Source organism: Cloeon dipterum, chromosome 1, assembly GCF_949628265.1.
Source record: "Cloeon dipterum chromosome 1, ieCloDipt1.1, whole genome shotgun sequence".
Lineage (NCBI taxonomy): Eukaryota > Metazoa > Arthropoda > Insecta > Ephemeroptera > Baetidae > Cloeon > Cloeon dipterum.
Genome location: NC_088786.1, coordinates 16,044,027 through 16,064,925, shown reverse-complemented (window position 1 = coordinate 16,064,925; position 20,899 = coordinate 16,044,027). Strand labels below are relative to the sequence as shown.

Here is a 20,899-nt window from a genome sequence, read left to right as displayed (position 1 = left end):
AATGCAGTTATGCGATATACCTTCAGAAGCACAATAACGACGAGGGAGATCGATAGTGCAAAATTTACTGTTGTAGCTCACGCTAACAAGGTTTCTCATTCTACTCTGCGGTTTTCCAACTAACAAGTATGAGGCAACTTGGCTCGTAATTTTTCGCGTGCGAGTTTAAACGGCCAAAAGACAGTAACATTTTCTTATCCCTTGATCAAACCGGCATTTGCAGTGATTTGATTGCTCCGTAAAATTGTGGTAGAAGAAAATTTCCGCGACTAACTCACATTGAGAATTTGATTGAAAAGTTCGATTGCAAAAATTGAAATGCTTCTTTTATTTCTCAGCTGTTTGAAAAAATGTTAAATTTTCCATAAGCGAAAAAATACGTTGATTTTAGTTCTGCTCTTGGAGAAAGGGTCATCTCAGAAAATGCAAGGTAATTTCCAAAAGTTGGGTTGATGGTTTACAACTTGGCAGAAATCAACAGTATTTAGCTTATTATAAAACGTAATTTAGTAAGTAGCGGGAAGGACCTTTTACAGAAAAAATCAATGATAAATTAAAAATAAATTATCAATTTTGCCAAGTTGAAAATTTTCAAATAACGTAATATTTGGCCTCTTTAATGAACGAGAGAGCAGAGTGTGTAAAAAAATGACGTGAGATGCGCTCGGTCCGAACAGGTGATTACACTGTAGGTCGGCAATTTACCTCCCACTATTTGCTGGACCAGGAACAAAACTAAAGAGGGGCGATTCCTTTTTTGCTCGTCAAATTGTGTGGTGTTATCGCCCGGTCATATTAACGGACGCGTTCGCCTGCAGGCTATTCATGGAAGGAATCATTTTTATTGGAGCACAGTTATATCTGTCGTCCGAGAGCGCATATAAAGCCCAGTGCAACACAAGCGGTAGTTGTGTACCCGTTCAGTCTGCACATCGACGCACAACACACGATAGCTGCGCCTTTCACGAGAGAAACGTGTTAATTTGCCCAAGAAAACACAGACGCTAGGTGAAAATGGTGAGTAAAATTACTCTACATTTCTTGATTTCAAGGATGAATATTACTTTTAAAGTCAAATATCGAAAATCCTCACCTGATGTTACAAGCATTTAAACTCTGCATTCAAACTGGTAACATTCCATAAAAAAATTGAAAAAACACCTTTTAAAAATATTTTTCAAACGATTATTGCAGGTCAAATTTAATAGTTTCATTTATTCCGTTGGTTTTAATTCCTTGTTTAACTCGTACCTCTTGTTCCAGCGTACCCTGGCATTCATTCTGCTTGTGATAGCAACCTTCATGGCATCATCTGTGATCAGCGCACCGCAACACCCTGCTGTGGCCCCGAGGGCGCCCTACGCCCTGCCCCAGTTTCATCTCTACTTCCCGCAGCATCAGCAGCACAGACTCTACAGCAACATTCCCTATCCTGACCAGTATGCTCCTCACTATCCATACTATTATTCCCACAACGCATTCCCGTAGGTTTAAGTCGAACTTGAACTATCCTGCAGTACCTGCTAATACTCTTAAATTCTAGCATTAAGTATTTATTGTAGATTAGAGTAGCTTAGAGAGTTTATGATTGTGGTGAACAAGAATGTACTAGGTAGAGAAAATCTCAAAAATTTGTGATAAATAAAACAAGAATAAAAATTATATAATACACGTTATAGAACTAAACGTTTCATTTACCAATGGCACATTTGGGAATTTCTCAGCAGCAAGTTTGTTCAATGCGAACCTTTGAGAATGTTTTTTGCGATCTCGCATAGTCTGTCAGTCTTGTTGATGCACTTGAGCTCTGCCAGCAGCTGGGTAAGCAGGGCTCTGTCTTGCTTTGAGATCGCTAGGAAACATAACTCAACCTCAGGCGCGTGGCACTGGGACAAAGTGGATAGCATGCTGGCCTGCACACCCTCGGCAGCTGCGACAGAAACCATCAGCTTCTCCAAGCCTTCGCGCAGGTGATCGACGCCTTGGACCTTATCCAGCAGGGTTACAGCACTGGCGAGGCATCCTTCGTGGAAATCAGTAGGCAGAAGGAGATTCATGACTGTCGTGACGCACATGATGAAGTCAGAGTATTCATCGATGCATTCTTTCAAGTTCTCCTTTTCCAGGACATGTGTAGTTATTAGATGGACGAAAACTAGATTGCTTTCAGCATGCGCCCCTATAGATGTTAAATTTTTGTTAGATGATCTAAAGCGACGTTGATTTCCTTACTTATTGCTGCTTCACCATTAGCGCAAAGTGTGAGGCCATACAGGATCGAGACCCACTTTATCAGCACATCCTCAACATTCCTGTTGATTACGCCAAAATCAGATTTTTCCGAACTTGAGGAGACTTCTCGCAGTCCTTCCAAAAGCGACGCAACAGCTTCTGCTTGTATTAGATTAAATCTTCACATTCAAAAACAAATTATTTATGACAATTACCAGCATTTGCAAAGTATTTTCCTAAAAATTCCCCTTCCTTTGGTAGCCTGATAAATACTAACGTCTCCAATAATTTGATTGCATCAAACACCAAGTCCTCTGGAAATATCCAAAGCGTATATTTTTAACTGTTCGAAAAAAAAAGGTAAAATAATTACCATCACATGAGCTTTTAATTATGAACATCAAGCTATCGCTGCAACTCTGATGAGCTAGTGATTCGACCCAAAAATTATCTTTGGGAATTTCGCCCGCTTCCAAGTTTCGTAAATCCCACAAGCAGGTTTTGATCAGTCTTACAAGTTGAATTAATGAACGGGCGTCAGTATACTCCAAAGTTGCTGCTAATATGGCGATGAGCGACTTTTGTGCTGCGATTTCTCTTCGAGCTTCTGATTGGCAGCCCAAATTTCCAATGATCCCCAACATCATTTCCTGCATAACAATTAGATACCTTTAGAGATAGCTTTATGTATTTTTCATACACAGCGTATACCATCAATCGAGGATTTTTGCATTCGCTAATTATGGCTTCTATGAGATTCAGGATGTTGTGCTTCATTAAAAACTTGGTCACGTCTTTGTCTATAGCCATGTCCCAAATCGTGCAAACATCTTCTTCAAATGCAGAATCAAGCTCTTTCACCTCCTCGTCTTCTTTGCAGTACTCCGGGAATTTCTAAAGTTCAACAATAATTTCTCTATACATATTTAATTGCGCGTTAAAAATTAAAATATTGTATTACACACCTTCGTTATATTCATCAAACACTTCAAAACCCACCGCTCAGTGTAAACGGTGTCACCTAAAGTGTTACAATTATTATTTTTACAATTAATGCAAAATTTCCAAATTATTTATTCTGCTACACATTAATATTTTATTTCAATTCATTATATTTGCAAATTAATGGTCAATAAAAATTGCTAGATTTTGAACCACGCAAGGATGCGCAGTTGAAAAAAAATAAATAATAGCATTATGTATTATAAATAATACATAAATAAATAATAGCATTATCATTTGGATAGAGATGAAAGCTAAATTTCAGTTTGTAACAAACCGATCATATCCCCTTTAATCTTCTCCAAGTCAGCTTCCATTTCTTCAGGTACTGAAGGATTGCATGCCAATGCCGGTGAATTGTTGTCGCCGGCTTCAATTCCATTTTTTGTTTCTCCTGCGTCTCCTTCTGAATCTGAAGCTTCAGTATACTCCTTAACCCACGACTGTTCTTCGTCCATGTTATTTAGAATAGATAGAATTTTCGCTGATCAATAAAATAAAATCGGCCAATGAATCTTTTTCTGTCTAAAGCGTCTAAAAGCAAACACGGCTGCACGCCAAATTTTGTTAGCGTTTATGATGTTTATTTTCGTATTACTTGACAAGCACCTATGCCAACCTTATTAGTAAAATGATAACAAGAAAAAATTATCGGATCAGTATATTTCTGAAATAAAAAAATAAAAAATAAAAGACAATAAAATTTACATAACAGAATCGTTGATAAAGTCAAGGCAACTTGAATTATAAGCAGAATTTTTATATTTGAATGCGTTTGTCATGTTGGCAAAAGCTTGGTACTGCGAGTGCGAGGTAAGAGGTAAAAGGATCGAGCTGACAATGAGCACTCGTCTACTCCTCACTCCTCATGCTCGATCATGGGCTATGGCCATGCTAGTAGCCATATGATGTAGTAAACACAGCTCAAGCGATGGCAGCATTTAACTTATTTGTCGCTTTTTCTGGCGTAATATTTGCATTTTTTGTTCTGGGTATTCACAATTATTTAACCGCTCATGAGGAAAACTCATGCGAAATGACGTACATGTTTGAATATCCTCAATATGTGGTGAGTTGCGTTGAGCCGGTGATATTTCGTGTTGAAACCATTTGATTTCTGAATGTTGCAGAAAATCGCATTGTCTGAGAACGACACTAAAGAGTATCCAAAGTATGGCCTTTATGCTTACGGAGAGGGACAGTACACCGAAAAACTCAGGAACATGCAATTCAATGGCATTCCTGTCTTATTCGTGCCGGGCAATAGTGGCTCGTACAAACAAGGTAAATTAAAAATCTCTTGCGCTGATTTCGCGCATTTATCTAACATACATATAATCCTAATTTCAGTGCGCTCTTTGGCATCTGTCGCTCTTCGCAAGGCCAGGGACAGTCGAAGTCCCTTCCACTTCAACTTCTTTACAGCAGACCTCAATGAAGAGCATTCAGCACTATTCGGCGGAGTTTTATCAGAACAAACTCGTTTTATATCAATCTGCATCAACCGAATATTATCGCTCTACGCGAAAAACAGAAATGTTCCTCAGTCAGTGCTTCTCTTTGGACATTCAATGGTAAGAGGGCTTCAAATTTTGAAAGAGCATTGATATCATAATCCCTCTCTGTGCAGGGTGGTATGGTAGCAAAAGGCGTGTTCTTGGAGCCCACTTTTGTGCCTGGTTCAGTCAACACTGTCCTCACTTTGGCTACCCCTCACGCGAGTCCAGTGATGATGCTGGACCCCTATGTTGCCTCCTACTATCAGAAGGTCAACACTTTCTGGGAAGTAGGGGATTCCAACAGATTGTTGGTTTCTGTCGGCGGTGGCCACAGGGATCTACTTGTTAGATCAGGACTCACACTTCAAGGAAATATTTCGACATTGGTAGTTTTAACTCATTTTTAAATATGATAGCAAGAATAAAAAATTTAATTTTAATGTTTATACTAACTGATGATAATAAGGCACAGTGTGCCATTAATTTAGTAGCTTTTAATCTTTTAATATTTTGCATAATTTCAGAGTACAGCTGTGCCAGCCGTTTGGGTGTCTGCTGACCACCTGTGCATTCTGTGGTGCAAACAACTTGTGCTCTCACTTGCTAGAGCTTTGTTTGACTCGGTTGACTCAAAGACAAAACTTCTCTCAAATGACCCACAGATTATGTATGAGGCCTTCAGCTACCACCTATTAAATGTAATGCAAGGGAAACTCTTTTGTGTCCTAAGTAACAATTATTGTTAATTATTTTCAGCGTAATTTTGGCAAACGGGTAGTATCAGCATTCTACCCGTCAAACGCCGATTTTGACAAAGAAGGCGAGTGGCGAGAATACTTGCGTCGGCAATTCACAGTGAAGGAAACCCATTTGAAGAAACCTGTGTACATCATGGTTAGGATAGTGCCAAATGATCTCAAACACGAATTTGTATCTATTGAAGCTATCGGAATTGAAAGGCGCGATTGGGTTTACGGTTGTAATGCTGACTTGGTTTACAAGCACGTCCGCATGTGGTTAGTGAAGCAGTAGCCTTATAGTGAGACAGACAGTACAATTTTTGTTCCCTTTTTTAGCGAGACTGGAATGAATTTGTCGAACTTTACAAAATTTGTACCTTCCCTCATGAAGCGACGCAAAAGTGTCACATTCAACCTTCATTCACTGAAGAAACAAGGTTTTAGTCATGTGGTTGTCAGAGTTCCTCCCTCCAGCAATGAGGTAAACTATCTTATGTACATTTGAAGATGCCTAATGAATTATCCTGACTTGCAGAGGTCAAAAAAGAAAGCCAAACGTTCAAAAAGAACAGTTGAATAATAAATCCACTTGATTTCTGATAACAATGGTTTAACATATTTACAGGTGGTACTCAATATCGACGTGTTTTCAAGGCAAGAAAGGATTTTGCAAGTGAACTCACTTCCCTCGATATATTCAAGAAGCCCTGTGGATGTCGTGGAAGTGACATCGGTTGGCGCTCTGTACTATCAGCTGCAATTGCCAACCTTGGAAAAAGCTTGGCACGCCGCGAATCTGGTATTTGAAGCGAACTGCGCCGCTCAAAATCATCACGCAGTGGCCACTCTAGCTACAGATTGGAGTACAGAAGATTCTCACGCCTTTGTGACGTAAACTTAAATACATATTAAAAAGACATAAGAGAAAAATGGAGATTTTTGCAGCTCATCAGTTTCTCAGAGTCTCCCGCTCAAACTGCACCTACTCCGTCCCAATGGAATCGAAAAAACTGAAATTGCTCATGTAACGCTGCAGCTCGACCCTGCTTGTACTTACAATATCAAGTAATAGTTATGTTTATGATTGAAGTTTACGAATAATTTGGGATTTTTCAGAATTGAGCCATCGCCAGCGATGATCCTGGGCCAGTTAGTCAGATTCTACGCACCTCAGTTGCCGGCCTATCTTGTTGCAGTCTTGCTTTTAGCTCTTAGGGCTCAACTGAATGGTGTTGCTGAAGGACAAACATGCATAGCATTTCACTCCGCAATTGCCTCTGGGTCAAAACCCTACTTTCTCATGCCAATCTTGAAAATCGCTGTGCATATTTTAAGGTAATTTTAAGTTGATTGATTTTTAACAGCTTTTCACTATTTTTTGGCAACTTTGTGTGATGATTAGAATTATTAAAATTTAAAACGGCGTTTCCAGGTTGGGACCAGTTGCCAAAATCTTTCCCTCGTCAGATTGGATCTTGCTGTACTCTCAAGGACTGGACATGTTCTTTCTACCTCTTATCTTGTACTGTGTAGCATCTTTTGCTGCGTACGTCTTTGGACTTGCAATTTGGATCGCAGTTGTTGTTTGGGGCACAACTGCCAACAAAATTTTGGTCAGGTAATTTTGAAAAATTGATTTAATTAAAAATCAGATATCATTTATAACACTAATCAAAACTACTAGGTTCATTTCGAGGTCCATCTTTGGCGGCTTCCGTTGGTCTGAATGGGTTCTTGGGACGTTTGCAAAGTTGCCATGGGCTGTGGCTTTCTTACTTGTTGCGCTGGCGTATGCAACATGCGGGGCCCTTGCCCTCGCTGCTGGGTTATGTTTCTACTTTCTCTTGGTATCTATTTTCAGATCATTCCAATTATTAAATTTAATCTCTTTGTTTTGGTCAGGTTGTCAAAATGTATGAAGAATACTTGGAAGAGCTGCTTAAAGTGCCTCTGCGGTTAATCAAAGGCCAGCGAACTGAGATTTGGGGCCGTTCTGAAACTTTCCTCTCTGAACTTCACTTCCACTGCACTGGGCTGCTGCTGTGGGCGGTCACGACTGGTCTGCACGCACCTTGTGCGCTAGCATGGGCGCGAGCTTTTCCGTAAGATGCCTTAATGTTTTTTCTCTGGCTCACTAAATTTAAATGGATTATTTTCCAGATTTGAAACTCGTCTCAGCCCAGACCCATCATTGGCTGCCGCCTTAGCTCTATGTGTATGCGCCCCTGTCTTGTGGCAGCGACAGATGCCCCGTCAATATTTGTAAGTATTGTGATTGAATTGATGAACCATTATCATTCTGAGCATTTTAAAAGTGGAAAATCTTTTTTATGTTTCAACCAGATTTTCTGATAGATGAAATACCGCAACCAATCTTTCAAAATCAGTTCCTTTCTACATGTTGAAAATAGATCTGTGCAACTTGTCCTTGTCACCATTTATTATATTTTCAGCAATAATTAGCCAGAGACAAGCTGGTTACACTATACATTTGCCTTTGTGTTTCTCCTGATGCTGGTCGCTTATTTATTTATAGAATATAATATCCTATCAATCAACCAAGATTATATTCCCACTTTAAAAAATATCTCGCAACACTTTGGTTACTAAATTTTTGTTTGATCAGGAAACACGGCCAAGAAATGAGTGGAATCCTCTTTGGAGTTGCTGCCTTGGGGCTCATCTTTGCTCCTGTCTCCCTCTATCGATTGAGCCCATTTCTAGTCGCTGCGTTCATGATGGTCTGCCTGCAGCAGTTGATGGCCAAACAAATTTTGCCAATACCTGAACCTAGTGCACCAGCCGCCACTGCAGCTATCATGGAAAAGGCTGAGACAGAAGAGGAGCCGCCTGCTGACAAAGAAAAGCAGAGCTAAATGTGTGAGAATGGTTAAATTTCTTTTAAAACTGCGACTGAACTGAACGGATTGTTAACAACCAATATATTACGCAATTACAAATTTATCTACAAGACAGTCTGCTTTTCCTAGTACCAATATATAGGCTGGAACAAAACCATCTTTTGACACAGTAACTGCCTAAGATACATATTTGAATCAAAAATTAACCTCCATACACACTCTTATCTATATAGTGTGGCTGTTGACCTTGAACTTTTGAAACGCTCTTTGTTGTAGCCCTTTTTAACTTTAATATTTAAGTCCCTCACATATTCTACCATACAAGTTATGAGCCTCTTGAACTTAATAAAGCCAAAAACATTAAGTCAATGGCTGTCAAACCATTGACTCAGATTCCCACTTTTAAGGTGTGTTAAGCGGTTTTGTTGTATGTAATCGTTTTTGAACCAGTCCTTGTCAAATTTTAAGCTGAGGAATTTTGATAGAAAGTGTTCATTCCTAAAGCAGGTTACCTCTGGTCATAATTAAAGTTATAGCGTGTTATTTATATAATTAAATAGTACAGCTAAGTAACTGCTGCATACAGTAATGACGGCTTTGTATTGGATACTTAAATAAACGTAAATAAATTATTTACAAAATGTTTATGTTTCATTATATTTAAGTTTAACATACATTCAGTGATATCCCTAGAGCAAAATTAAGATAACAAATGGAAATTTGAAGGGTTATTTAGTCTTCTCCTGCAGGCACAGAGTCTTCCAGCTTCCTCAACAGCTTGACTCTGATTTCAGTGGTGTTGTCCCCTTTTAGTTGGTCCTGGGCGAACCAGCATGAAACTTCAAGTTGGACCTGTACAAAATGTGGAGTAGAATTAGCACCAATAAAAGTAGCTAAGACTAACCATCTCGCAAGAACCTCGGATTACGCCGAGAAGCATGTTCGAGTACTTCAATCCCATGTGTGAATCAGGCAGCTCCACAAAGTCTGTGATTGGATTACTGTCCATCACTAGCGAAAACTCGTCTCCACTAGGACTCCAGTTGCTGATTGTAGGGCTGACGCCCAAGTACATGCGAGTGGCCAACTAGAAAATAATTTTTCATGGTGAATTTATTAAGTGTCAACTTAACTACAAATAATATTATACCTGTATTTTTTCTGATGTGTCCCGAAAATCATAGCATTTGCCTGAGCCTGACCGAGCAAGAAAGTCTTCAATTAATCTGACACCAATGTTGTATCCCATCCGCTCCAACTGCTTATTGACATCATCAACATTGTCTACATCTTTGATTAGCTGCGTAACCAGAGCACCGTAGGTCAAAGTAAATAGCTCCGAATTCTGGAAAAGAGATTATTTTTATTTCATACGTTTTATACGTAAATGATTAGTACAGATTTGCAAAATATCATTAAACTCAAAACTCGTTCAAGTTCTATGTTTATTTTGTATTAATATGATACATAGAAGATTATTATGATTGATCAGTGCTGTATGTATATCATAATATTATGGGCATGTGTATTTGAAATCAAAATGGTTTTGAAGTTTTCCAAAGATTGGGAATTGAATATGCTTTGAATGAAGATGTGGCTAAGTCTAAAGTGACATTTTAAAGCAATGAAAATTTACAGAGCAAAACAGTGCGTATGATATGTATGTAATGTAGATATTTACCACTTTCTTGGCATCCAAACGACTCGTTTGACGGGACATATTAGTTTACACGGTCCTCTTCACAATCGGGAAAGCTGAAACCCTTCCTTCTAGAAGGAAAATTGGAATGTTAGCAAATTAACTTCAGCAGCTCGTTCATCAATCTAAACTCTCCACGGTAGGCACGGTAATGGGCGTGTCAGATACAAAACAGCTTGCCAGCTGGTGCGGCTGCTTCTTGTGTTGTCAACTTGTCACTTTTGTCAGTGTCAGGTGTACAGTACTGAGTCCACAGTCGGTGTCACTGCTGGCTCCTCGCTCGGGTATATATTTATGTATTGATAAAGGTGGCTTTATTTACTGCTCTGGTTTTTGCTTGAGACTATACAAAAGCTTGAGTAGCTATATTTTAGTGTGTCCCAGCCCTGTGTCCTAGAAGCTGACAAAAATTCTAAAGCCGACCAGACACTGCGGCCTCTACGCCTGATAACTAGTTAGGCAAACATACATAACAAAAACCAAGCTAATATAGCCCACCTGCAGTGGAATCCGGGACGAAAGACCGCAGACTGACGAGACGACGACTTGTCAGCTGACGCAAAGTACATACATAATAATATAATATTAATTATGTGGAGCACAAAAAATACAAAACATGCACGGGACAGCAAAATCATTTATATATTAGATTGTAAATCAATGGTGTTTATATACCTATATGTATACATATATATAGACACCTCATTAATGCATATATAAGCTTTTTAAATTCAGATTTTATCACCCTTAAATTAAGTAAAAGCACATTTTATTAAATCCACTCACTACAAATGAAAAAAATGACTGACACAGCCAAAATAATATCTAATTTTCATCAAATTGACATATGATCTGTTGAAATTTTAGAATTACCTGGTCCCTAGAGTCCTGATATACATAAGTTTATTTTCTCCGTTACACCAGGAATCAATAATTTTGGACGTCAGGCCGGACTGTCAGTCAAGCGTGCAGGATGCATGGCAGAGATCACAACAAGGTGCCCTTTACTCGTCTCGACTGATCTCTTGTGCATAACCTCTGTGACACAGTCATTCATGACATTATGCAATGGGCGCCTGCATATTTGTTGGATAGGGTATACCACCTTATGAACTCAACTCGACATTTTGGAATTTAATATTTTGTTTTAGATAATTTACTCCCATCAGAGTGTACACAACAAAGCCGCGTTTTAGAATTTATTACTCACCTTCATAATCTTGGGTGCAAAAGATATCCCATGGCCCGGCACATCGTCAGTGACTTAGACAAGTCAAAATTGAAGAGACGTAAGTCTTTATTTTTACGTGACTTTAAGAGAATCTGATATTATCATGAGTTAAGCCTTTTGATTTTTGTATGCTTTAAATAAAAAGCTGTAGGTACTTTCATTTGATTTTTTTTATTATCTTTTTTGTCATTAGCGATGGCATAAGCGTGGAAATTTAAGTTAGTAACTTTCAGTTTGTGTCATCAGATAAAATCAGATCAGATTAAAGTATTTCACGCATCAATTTTAATTTAAAAAATTAAATGAATGATTATATATATATTGATATTTTTGTTCTAATAATAAATTTTAAATAATTATTGAACGCTGTCGAAAGTTCATTAATATTAATTTTAAACGCTAGTCAGACCTAAAAAACCAGTCATCTGAATTTAATGCAGATTAATAAAACTATTGAAGTGTTAAATGAGAAATCACAAACACAAAAGGGGATGATGTTCAGTTTGTTGCCATGGTAACTGTTTCTTGGGTGCTACATTCATGCATACATATAAGCATCATGTGTTCCTCCTCTCATCTTAAGACATATTGATTCAGTATAACACAGGCGACGCCGAGAGAGCGACGTGATTATATTGCTCAACAGCTCTGTCAAATTACATTTTGTAGCGGCGATGAAGGAGAAGAAGCAGAGGTGCAAGACCGACAGCCAGGAGAGATCGAGCACTAGATGCGACGAGGGCACTTTTGCCAAATTATTCGGGTTTAACACGAGTGATCTCGCTTCCTTTAAATGTCTCCTCGTCCTTCTTTACCGCCCCACAGATCCAGCCTCTTTAGGAGTTGTTCGTTGCCTCTTTGGTGATTAAATTTGAAACGTCTCAAAGCGTGTCATCATTTATTCAATCGTTTCCAGGACTGCTAATGGTATTTGACATCCCCGAGGAGCGGGGTTTGGCAATTGCAGACTTTCGCTGGGGTGATCCCCTCGAGTGCCGTTTCCCTCTCTTCAATTTCCTCCCACAGCCTTCTCTTCAGTGCATGATCATGCTATACATGGTGATGTGGCTCGGTACGTAAAACTTTGTGTTTCATTTCGTAGTTTTGTCGCAATCTTCTCTATCGGTGTGTGGATCTTACCTTCTCACTTGGTGTGTGTCGGACGTCTGGATTTTCAGGAGCACTTGGTATCACATTGGGATTTTTCTTTCGCACAAGTTGTGTAGCTTTCGCTAGCACCTATTGGTACATTTTCCTGTTGGACAAGTCCTCTTGGAATAACCACTCCTACCTTTATGGCTTGCTTGCTATTTTGTTGCTTCCTTCACAAGCCAATCTGTACTGGTAAGAGTTAGATCACGTGTCATCGGTGAACTTAAAGACTTACGAAATTTTTTCACAGCTCACTTGATTCTTGGCTGTGGCCTAAGAAACAGAAAATGGCACCACTCTGGAACTACGCCATCCTGCGCTACCAATTTTTCTTGCTCTACTTTTTGGCCGGACTGAAGAAGTTTGACTATGATTGGTTAAACGGTTACTCCATGACTTATCTGGCAAACCACTGGGTTTTTGAGCCCTTCAGGTGAGTTTTGGTTTTTTGTAAACTCTATTTATACTTTTATATATTTTTTAGCTGTTTTTAGCTCCTTTTTTGCTTGTGCTGATGACCTTTTTCTGCTTTTCACATTGAGTAATGTACTTAAAATTTTCTAATGTCATTGAAAAATTCTCAAATATATTAATTGCTGTTTTCAGGGTGTTCATGACACCGGCACAAGTTGATCTGTGGATAATACACGTTGGAGGATTCCTTCTTGATCTCACAATTGCATTTTGGTTGTTCTTCGACAAGACTCGACCCCCTGCGCTCTTGTTCTGCGCTTCTTTTCATTTAATGAATTCTCAGATATTTTCTATAGGTGATTAAGTTCGTGGGTTAGTTCCAGTTAACAATTAAAACTTGTAGGAATGTTCCCGTATGTCTGCTTGGTGACACTGCCTCTTTTCTGCAATCCAAGCTGGCCACGAAAATTGCTCTCCATGACAACTGTGGGAAATGACTGTGACAGTTGCACAGAAGATTGTAATTGCCAGATGAACTGTGAATCAATTAAATTCAATGGTATTCCCATTTTAGCACCGAGTTCTTTGGAGCCAATCTACAGTCGTGACAAAAAAGCTTTGACTTGGAAGCACTATTTGGTTTTTTCGTGTCTTGCAACGCATGTCACTGTACAAGCCGTCCTTCCATATTCCCATTCAGTTACCAAGGTACTTGTGTGTAAATTGAAATTTTTTTGTCTTTATTTTTTGAGTTTCCAGGGATTCAACAACTGGACCAGTGGTCTTTACGGCTATTCCTGGGACATGATGGTACATTCGTGGAATACAATCCTCATCCTTCCCAGGGTTGTAGATAACGCTTCTGGGAAGGAGATGTTTTTGGATCCAGAGGTACTTATTGAAATGCTCAGTGTTATTCACCTAACAATTCATTAACTTTCTCCAGGCATGGGTTCAAAATGACCGCTGGAGCAAGCACGTTGACATGGTGCACCAGTGGGCCAAATGTGTTCAGAGAAATGTTTACCAGACTCAAGGAATCACCGACATTTCAGTACATCTCGACGTTTGGAGCTCGTTGAATGGCAGATTTCAGCAAAGGATGTATGATCCGAGGGTGGATCTGACAAAAGCTCAATGGTCCCCGTTTGAAACGCCCTCCTGGATCATGCCTTTGCTGACAGAGCTATCATACTGGAGAATTAAGCTGCCAGAGATAGAAGAAGACATTTTTAGTTGGTCGAATCACACCGACGTCTTATTTGTTGCTGATTTCCCAGGTATTATTTAGTGCTGTTAATATTCTTTTTATTCTAAATATGCCACACCAAAATTTGTCCTGTAGATTTTGTTTAGATGCAAAATTTGTTAAGCTATGGGAATACCAGATAATCCTCTTCTTACACCAATAAATCAATTTTTAGGGCTTTCAATGGAAAACTTTATTGCTCATGGACTTGGAAACGTCAGTCTAACTGTATTAGAAGGAGAAGTGGAATTTATCCAAAACACGCACAATTCTGAAAGCAAAGTCATTAGACGTTCAAACTTAAAAGCTGGAGAACACACTAATGTTAAAGACTCGGCTTTTCATCACGTGAAAACTGTATCACACACTCCATCCTGCTACATGTATACGTTTATCAACAAAACTGCTCAGAATCTTAAGTAATACTTTTTATCAAATTAATACTCCTGATTTACTCATGATCAATTTTCAGGGAAAATTATGAAGACTATGTACCGAATTCAGGCCTGAATGTACTGGGACTGCATGATAGCATGGCTCTGCGATACAGAAACCTGAAATTATCACTGAAGCTAGTTTGGAACGCATTGTTGCATACAATATTTGGGGTTCCAGTACCACGTAGGGTGAAAAGGGCTTGAATAATCGTACTGTAGAAATCTATTATGTGTTCACAAGGATGTGCCAACTTATGTATTTTGCGAAATTATTTACTGATGGTACTAGGTTGTAGCATCACTTTGCATGCGCCAATTTTTACAACCTGCTCAAGTGTATGAGTAGGTTAGAAGTAGTATGAGCTTCATGGGTTGTCAAAATACAATGTTAGATACCAATTCGAACTAAAGAACACAACAATTCTTCAATTAAAAGACTAATCTTTATTGAGTTTGCTCAATGTCTATCAATAAATGTGATGCACAATAAAAAATAAACTTTCTTTATACAAGAAAAATTAAAATCACAAGCAGACATAGATAAAATGCATTGATGGTATCAAGGGAAATGATCAGAAAAGGCATTACAAAGTTATCACACAGGAGTGCCATACTCGTACTCCAAATGAGGAGTAACCTCGACCACACTATCGTGTTTAGTTTTCTTCTTATGGGTGGGTGTGGGCGGCTCAGACGGTTTGACTGGCACAGCGCGACCCGGTGAGCCCATCACTAGCAAAGACGCTGACGATTCTGAAGACAGACGGGAAATAGATCTTGCGCCGGACAGTGGCGGTGAGGACGTGTTGGGCAGGGGTGATGGTAAAGTTGAGGGGGGAGCGGGACTCAAAGGTCTCTCATGACTAGATCGTTCCTGAGCTGGACTATCAAAACCACCTTCTGAATATTCAAGGTTGTCAGCCACACTAGAGTATGCGATGATTAAAATACAATAATGCGAAATTGGTGTAAATGGATTTTACCTGTCTCGACCAAGCACGTTCTCAGGAGTTCGAGGTGCTGTGGGAGTATTGATCATGGCTTTTGCTTCAAATTCATCGATTTCTTTAATACCATTGCTAGGGGAATGGAAATTGACCTTTTCACCAGGCATCATAACTTCTTGGTCAAAAAACCTGAATCTGTTTTAAAAATTCGAGTTACAGGGGATAATGCTCAAAACCACTCTTTTCTTACTTAAATCCATCAACAAAGTCAGTGAGGGAGTTTTCATCATCACTGTCCTCCGAAGCAATATATTGCACTTCTAGACTCACAGTTCCAGCTTGCGCAGATAAAATCTCAACAGCCTCATAATGACTAACCTGGATAAAATTCGTTAAGGTTTGTCGCTGGAATTTAACTCTGAGCATCACTCACATCTCTTAAACTAATGCTGTTCACGCTCAAAATTGCATCACCAACGTATAGAGCACCTGTCCGTGCAGCAGGACCCTCGGGTTCTAATTCCGATATCAAAATAGGCACACCATGCTCTCTGCCTCCCTGTAGAGAAATTCATGTTTAAAATTGTTTATAATAAAAGCAAATCTGGACTTACCGTGATGGAAATTCCCAAGCCTTCGTCGGCTTCTCTAGAGATGGACACTCTTCGAGGCTCACCAACCCCAGAGTGGCTGTGCCAGGCGGCGGACTTGTCTTTTGCGACTGGTGCGGCCGCGGGGCCATTCCTGCCTCTTCTGCAAGCTCTGATGACAGTTTTGTGTCTGTGCAGAAGTATTTCTGCCTCTAGCTGCCGCCACAACTTGTCGCGGACTTCTCCCTTCATGTCGCGACCTAGTAACTGCAGCTGCTGTATTCTGCAAGGGTAAAATGGATGAGCTACCCCTTTTGACTGAAATAACAATCATTTTGATTACCTGCCGGCTAGTTCTTTGTCCAAATACTTTGCAGCTAGTCTAGCGCCGTAAACCTCGGAATGTAGAGCGAGTAAAGAGTTGCGAAGAGCAGAGTTTTCATCAACCAGCAGTTTATTTGTCTCGTTGACCAACGCCGCCACTGGGTGATTTTTGGCACTGCCCTGTTCTTCCAGCTGCAGCTCGGCCTGCACTCTTCGCAGGGCCTCTTCCGTGGCCGCCGTGTCTTCTGGACTTAATTCTAAAACGTCGCTGTGCCTGTGAAGCTGCTTCGCGTGTAGCTGCAGCAAGGTCCGGTGCAATTCGCCCTCGAGAGTCGAATTTTTCACTCTTGCTTGCGCGAGTTCTGTTCTTAGATGGACCAGTTCTGCCTGCAACATTCGTTTATTCGATTTAAAACTTCTTCAACTAGTGCACTTTAGCAAATTGCTTTAATGGAAATAAAGTGTAGCTGAGAGGCAAATAAATAAAACAAGAGGTCGGAAAACAAGTTTTGCTTTTAGCGTCAAAATCGAGATCAAACCAACAAGCTGGGGGACGACCAAGGCCAAGCTGCCTAAGCCTACTGGGTAAAAAGCCGCGCCACTTAATTATATAAAGGAGCAAATCCGGTAAAAAAGATTTTATCTGTCAGAACAGAAACGAAGGCAGCCCTAACCACTGACAACGTAATCGAGAGCGAAATGCCTGGATCTGGGGGCAGACTGCGTCCGACCGAAGCGACGGGCTGAATGGGCCGCGGTTGTTGAATGGCAAGCACAGAGTGGGGATGCTGTTATCTGCTTTATCTCATGGACCACTGAATGTCGGCTTCGCATCTCTCAGGGAGAGCTCTCACTCATCGGGGAACTGGCGTGAAATTCCACACGCACCATGCATCGCACGCTGGCGGCTCTGCTGCCCGTCGCCCTGCTGCTTTCCATCAGAGGCTGCTCCTCCGGCGCCCTTTCGACCACCCTCGTCCCCGAGCCCGGAGTAACGCACCAGGTGAGTCGCATTGACTGATTTTCCGCCTGTTTAATTTTTAAAACGAGTCAAATTCGTTGAAAAATAGGGGCCATAGTTCAATCGTCCAACTTGCCCTCAGAGTTTGAAAGATAAGATTTTTTCTGCGTGTTTTTTAATAAATTTGCCGCACATCAAAGCAGCCGCCGGCTAATTATTCTCTTTGATTATAGTCGGTGCCACAAATTTTAATATCCATCGAAGAGAGATTGAAAGCATTGGATGAGGCCTTCAGGGGGCGGACGCAGCTGAAGAAGCAGCCTGTGGACAAGGAGGTGGACCTTGAAGGTCTGGCGCGGAGACTGGAGGCGGTCGAAACGCGCCTGTCGAGGATCGAGGCCTCACTGGACACAAGACTGAATACTTTGTCGGAAGTGAGCCGTCCCTGTGTTATATAGCTTGCCGATTAATCCCTTATTTCTCAACCGAAGAACTTAGGGAGACGACAAGGCAAAGACGAAATGAATGCAGAAACGACAAACCAAAAGCTGCAGACCATTTCTGACACGATCTTCAGCAAGATGGGCTACTTGGAGGCCAAGCTGGACGAGAAGTTCAACTTGTTAGCCAGCAAAATTGAGAAATATCCAACTGAAGTGCAGGCAAGTTAATTGAGAGACGCAAGTGCGGGAAATTAAGTGCATGCGTCATTCTTTAACATAAGGAGATGATCCAATTAAAACCCTCCCACGCATGCTGCTCGAAATTTACGCAGCAATTTTCAAAGGGAACACTAAAAAAGGAATTCCTTAGCAGCTCAGTTTGCGTTACGTTTAGTGCAGTGCAAAGAGCAAAACCTGCGGTAGAGCCACAGGATTTTATTATTATCTGTTAGCGGCTACTTGCCCGTTACTCTCACTAGCACTATCAACGACTGTAGATTTTCACTGCACGTATTAGCCAAAATTTTGTTAGTAAAATTAGCATTTGAAATAACGCCAGCTAAAATCCGTAATCAATTGATTTAAAAATGGTATTAAAATTTGGCGCATATATGCTGGGAAACATTATCCTGCGAATGGCATTGCCAGGGAGTGGGTGCTAGTTTCCACTGCGATATCCTGGGAAAAGGCGCTGCCACAACGAAATGTCATAAGGTCAATTTTATTAAATAAGAGTCAAATTGTTGCAGGGTACGATTGCATCAAATGAAAAACATCTAAACAAGGATATGGCGACAGTTGAGAAAAAAGCCAATGAAATCCTGGAGAAAATCAAAAGTTTTGAGAGCAGACTTTTCAGCTATGTTGCAGAAGGCCACAGGACAATTAAGGAGTTGATAAAAAGTGAAATGAAAATGCTAGATGCAAACGTATGCACTGTGATGCACACTGTCATTGGGAAAAATAGTATTTTTTTTAACAGGAGAGACAGATCGGCTACGACCTATGGGGAAAATCTTTGTCGATTGAAAAGCAAGTTCAGCAGTTGTCTGTGGTCACCAACCTCACTCACAATAGCATCCTGGAATTGAACAGAAGGACTGGACATCATGGCTCCAGCCATCGACACCCCCATTACGCGCCACAAATTTCAGGTGAGGATTTGAGCAACCTTGTCACGCGTAATTTAGCTAAAATTTCAGAAAGTCCATCGTTCGGCAGTGATACTAGAGTTCTTCAAAAACTTAATCAGATAGGAAGGGAGATCGATTTCAGACTGAGCAGCCTGCACGACGTGCAAAACCAATTCAAAACAAGTTGTCGCCGAATCCAGGATCGAGAGGAGCAAACCGAGAAGTCTATTGAAAACTATTTAATCCTGATCTATGAAAAGTTTTACAATGAGTAAGAATAATTTGCACATTCAACTAATGGCTTGAACAATACCTGTTATTTCAAGGACAAATGAAACGAAGAGAATGGTAAATGCCTACAATGAAAACAACTCGCAGAACTCAGACATCTTATACAAACTCTTGGAAAAGCAGCAAACCATGCAAAGTTCTTTGAAGAAAAATGAAGATGTGATCATTGGGGATGCGAAGAACATGTTCAAAGCCCTGAATGTATTAAAAGACGAAATGTTGAAATATTTCAGGGAATTCAACACTGAAAGCGTAGCTTCCAAAGTAGCTGAAGATCTAAAGCCAATATTGCTGAAGTTTGTCGACGAGTCGGTCTTGGAAACTAGGTCACCTTCAAAGGATTCGGCCATTTTCCAAGAATTGGAAAATATCATCTCGCAAAACAAGAACATTTCAGCGCTCACCACCTCTCTAAGTGAGAAGAGCACGGCTAACGGTAAGATTAATAATTGAAACTAGAGAATTGACAAGTAATGAAATATTTGCACAGGACTCTCTAATTCCACCGAATCCCAGAAAGACCACGACTTTGATTATGTATATTAATGGATTAACTACATTAAAATCAGAAGTCGAATGAGGTACATTATATAATATAACAAATGGACCATTATTGATTGCAACCTCTAACAATATTTGATAAGAAACTTAACTAGACATCACTTAAAGGCCTGAAATAATTGATAAAACCAATAATATTGAAAGACACTGACCTCTACTTTAGCACTGTTTTGAAAAATTGTCTGAGCTTTGTGTGTCAACTGGGCAAAGCAGGAGCTCAATGTTGACATCCTTTGCCTGGCGTTGTACAAGCACTCGGAGTCTTCCGTCTCCATTACAGCTGTAAAAATAGAATGAGTACATATAAGGAGTAAATAATTAAGTTTGTTTTGAAATTAAAAAGTTAAGTGTGCAAAAATGACTTCCACGTGAAAAAATCTTAGTACACCACTACATAGATACACATATTTCCATCGATCGATTAAATTTTAATATGATGAGACGATCAGGAACACCGTTTTTATTTAGTTTGTGGTTTCAGTGTTCCTATGGGGGGAACAAGATGATAAAAATATTATTATGATATACTTTAGAGACCAATAATTTATTTTCTTTAAAAAAACACATCCAGAATCCTAATTGATGGGAAATAAGCTCAACTTCATTCGGCAAAATTACATAACTTTATGATACATAGAATTAATTCTGATTTTAACTTAGTTTGCAAGCAAGCTGGAGTGATACTGAGTTGGCATCTCAAGGATTTAAGCGATCATAGAGGGCCGAATTATAAATAAATAATTAACAGTCAGGCCGCATTTCAAGCAAATTCGAAGGGATGGAAAACATAATCTCGTACCAAGGGTGACGTCCAGGTCAACGTAGGCCTTGTCGAACTCTTTTTCCAGCAGTTCCAGCCATCGAAAACTGATGCACGCAGCAGCCATTTCGGAATTGCGTTTCTTTTCCAAGATTCGAGCACGAACCAAATATATTTAAAACTACTTTACATGCCGAAGATCACTCGCAAGCGGCAAAAATTAGTCCACCAAAATATTATTAACAAACTGACAGGAAAACCGAGATGCACAGATGACAAGGAGCGATGCGCAGTTGTTTCCTGGTTTGCCGCTGTTTGGCGCGAAAGTCGTCAAAGCTGAATTTGAAACGGAACTACTTCTGTCTCACTACGA

The 20,899-nt window shown here is 40.0% G+C and overlaps 6 protein-coding genes across 8 annotated transcripts; 3 read left to right on the top strand and 3 right to left on the bottom strand.

Annotated features, from left to right (window-relative positions):
• Positions 1 to 1,402: 1,402 nt before the first annotated feature.
• On the bottom strand, positions 1,403 to 3,802 carry LOC135947539 (protein saal1). The gene is made up of 7 exons (XM_065496494.1): positions 3,512 to 3,802; positions 3,198 to 3,253; positions 2,944 to 3,126; positions 2,606 to 2,882; positions 2,448 to 2,546; positions 2,233 to 2,391; positions 1,403 to 2,179 (listed from the first exon to the last, which is right to left on the bottom strand). The coding sequence occupies exons 1-7, from the start codon at positions 3,690 to 3,692 to the stop codon at positions 1,737 to 1,739; spliced, it is 1,398 nt and encodes a 465-aa protein (XP_065352566.1). The 5' UTR covers positions 3,693 to 3,802; the 3' UTR covers positions 1,403 to 1,736.
• Positions 3,803 to 4,077: 275 nt separating this feature from the next.
• PGAP1 (GPI inositol-deacylase) lies at positions 4,078 to 8,975 on the top strand. The gene is made up of 15 exons (XM_065497769.1): positions 4,078 to 4,303; positions 4,365 to 4,518; positions 4,585 to 4,808; positions 4,865 to 5,119; positions 5,258 to 5,431; positions 5,490 to 5,749; positions 5,810 to 5,954; positions 6,099 to 6,364; positions 6,419 to 6,538; positions 6,590 to 6,808; positions 6,906 to 7,091; positions 7,158 to 7,320; positions 7,376 to 7,575; positions 7,634 to 7,735; positions 8,100 to 8,975. The coding sequence occupies exons 1-15, from the start codon at positions 4,166 to 4,168 to the stop codon at positions 8,347 to 8,349; spliced, it is 2,856 nt and encodes a 951-aa protein (XP_065353841.1). The 5' UTR covers positions 4,078 to 4,165; the 3' UTR covers positions 8,350 to 8,975.
• Bet3 (blocked early in transport 3) lies at positions 8,964 to 10,192 on the bottom strand. Its single transcript, XM_065497782.1, has 4 exons — positions 10,016 to 10,192; positions 9,485 to 9,679; positions 9,239 to 9,421; positions 8,964 to 9,186 (listed from the first exon to the last, which is right to left on the bottom strand). The coding sequence occupies exons 1-4, from the start codon at positions 10,052 to 10,054 to the stop codon at positions 9,067 to 9,069; spliced, it is 537 nt and encodes a 178-aa protein (XP_065353854.1). The 5' UTR covers positions 10,055 to 10,192; the 3' UTR covers positions 8,964 to 9,066.
• A 19-nt stretch (positions 10,193 to 10,211) lies between these two features.
• GC (gamma-glutamyl carboxylase) lies at positions 10,212 to 14,799 on the top strand. Of its 2 annotated transcripts, none has more exons than XM_065497772.1 (14): positions 10,212 to 10,317; positions 10,958 to 11,129; positions 11,185 to 11,322; positions 11,934 to 12,125; positions 12,181 to 12,336; positions 12,443 to 12,608; positions 12,667 to 12,849; positions 13,023 to 13,186; positions 13,234 to 13,350; positions 13,405 to 13,538; positions 13,590 to 13,721; positions 13,777 to 14,110; positions 14,255 to 14,498; positions 14,552 to 14,799. In XM_065497772.1, exons 3-14 carry the CDS (start codon positions 11,274 to 11,276, stop codon positions 14,718 to 14,720), a joined length of 2,040 nt encoding a protein of 679 aa, XP_065353844.1. In that variant the 5' UTR covers positions 10,212 to 10,317; positions 10,958 to 11,129; positions 11,185 to 11,273; the 3' UTR covers positions 14,721 to 14,799. The 2 variants fall into 2 exon arrangements, with proteins under 2 accessions (XP_065353844.1, XP_065353843.1); XM_065497771.1 differs by having other exon boundaries at positions 10,313 to 10,596.
• Positions 14,800 to 14,937: 138 nt separating this feature from the next.
• On the bottom strand, positions 14,938 to 20,810 carry LOC135948475 (Golgi-associated PDZ and coiled-coil motif-containing protein-like). 2 transcript variants are annotated; one of them, XM_065497774.1, is made up of 9 exons: positions 20,566 to 20,810; positions 19,919 to 20,046; positions 16,397 to 16,764; positions 16,078 to 16,336; positions 15,897 to 16,022; positions 15,714 to 15,841; positions 15,591 to 15,658; positions 15,500 to 15,536; positions 14,938 to 15,442 (listed from the first exon to the last, which is right to left on the bottom strand). In XM_065497774.1, exons 1-9 carry the CDS (start codon positions 20,651 to 20,653, stop codon positions 15,112 to 15,114), a joined length of 1,533 nt encoding a protein of 510 aa, XP_065353846.1. In that variant the 5' UTR covers positions 20,654 to 20,810; the 3' UTR covers positions 14,938 to 15,111. The 2 variants fall into 2 exon arrangements, with proteins under 2 accessions (XP_065353846.1, XP_065353845.1); XM_065497773.1 differs by having other exon boundaries at positions 15,500 to 15,658.
• LOC135948477 (uncharacterized) lies at positions 16,886 to 19,808 on the top strand. Its single transcript, XM_065497779.1, has 8 exons — positions 16,886 to 17,380; positions 17,572 to 17,772; positions 17,830 to 18,000; positions 18,531 to 18,710; positions 18,764 to 18,935; positions 18,984 to 19,185; positions 19,241 to 19,641; positions 19,696 to 19,808. The coding sequence occupies exons 1-8, from the start codon at positions 17,267 to 17,269 to the stop codon at positions 19,749 to 19,751; spliced, it is 1,497 nt and encodes a 498-aa protein (XP_065353851.1). The 5' UTR covers positions 16,886 to 17,266; the 3' UTR covers positions 19,752 to 19,808.
• Positions 20,811 to 20,899: the final 89 nt, after the last annotated feature.

Excerpts from the sequence above, each read along its gene's own strand:
- LOC135947539 (XM_065496494.1), bottom strand. The coding sequence starts at position 3,692 with ATGGACGAAGAACAGTCGTGGGTTAAGGAGTATACTGAAGCTTCAGAT. Across the intron at positions 2,547-2,605 it reads AATTAAAAGCTCATGTGATG|AGGACTTGGTGTTTGATGCA; the intron begins GTAATTATTTTA and ends GGATATTTCCAG. Across the intron at positions 2,392-2,447 it reads AAAATACTTTGCAAATGCTG|AAGCTGTTGCGTCGCTTTTG; the intron begins GTAATTGTCATA and ends TAATACAAGCAG.
- PGAP1 (XM_065497769.1), top strand. The coding sequence starts at position 4,166 with ATGGCAGCATTTAACTTATTTGTCGCTTTTTCTGGCGTAATATTTGCA. Across the intron at positions 5,120-5,257 it reads AAGGAAATATTTCGACATTG|AGTACAGCTGTGCCAGCCGT; the intron begins GTAGTTTTAACT and ends GCATAATTTCAG. Across the intron at positions 7,576-7,633 it reads GCATGGGCGCGAGCTTTTCC|ATTTGAAACTCGTCTCAGCC; the intron begins GTAAGATGCCTT and ends ATTATTTTCCAG.
- Bet3 (XM_065497782.1), bottom strand. The coding sequence starts at position 10,054 with ATGTCCCGTCAAACGAGTCGTTTGGATGCCAAGAAAGTG. Across the intron at positions 9,680-10,015 it reads GTTTGGATGCCAAGAAAGTG|AATTCGGAGCTATTTACTTT; the intron begins GTAAATATCTAC and ends TCTCTTTTCCAG. Across the intron at positions 9,422-9,484 it reads ACACATCAGAAAAAATACAG|TTGGCCACTCGCATGTACTT; the intron begins GTATAATATTAT and ends ATTATTTTCTAG.
- GC (XM_065497772.1), top strand. The coding sequence starts at position 11,274 with ATGGCCCGGCACATCGTCAGTGACTTAGACAAGTCAAAATTGAAGAGA. Across the intron at positions 12,337-12,442 it reads ATACATGGTGATGTGGCTCG|GAGCACTTGGTATCACATTG; the intron begins GTACGTAAAACT and ends CTGGATTTTCAG. Across the intron at positions 13,351-13,404 it reads TGACAGTTGCACAGAAGATT|CACCGAGTTCTTTGGAGCCA; the intron begins GTAATTGCCAGA and ends TTCCCATTTTAG.
- LOC135948477 (XM_065497779.1), top strand. The coding sequence starts at position 17,267 with ATGCATCGCACGCTGGCGGCTCTGCTGCCCGTCGCCCTGCTGCTTTCC. Across the intron at positions 19,186-19,240 it reads TATGAAAAGTTTTACAATGA|GACAAATGAAACGAAGAGAA; the intron begins GTAAGAATAATT and ends TGTTATTTCAAG. Across the intron at positions 19,642-19,695 it reads TGAGAAGAGCACGGCTAACG|GACTCTCTAATTCCACCGAA; the intron begins GTAAGATTAATA and ends ATATTTGCACAG.
- LOC135948475 (XM_065497773.1), bottom strand. The coding sequence starts at position 20,653 with ATGGCTGCTGCGTGCATCAGTTTTCGATGGCTGGAACTGCTGGAAAAA. Across the intron at positions 15,659-15,713 it reads GACTTTGTTGATGGATTTAA|ATTCAGGTTTTTTGACCAAG; the intron begins GTAAGAAAAGAG and ends TTTTTAAAACAG. Across the intron at positions 15,443-15,499 it reads AACGTGCTTGGTCGAGACAG|TGTGGCTGACAACCTTGAAT; the intron begins GTAAAATCCATT and ends CGCATACTCTAG.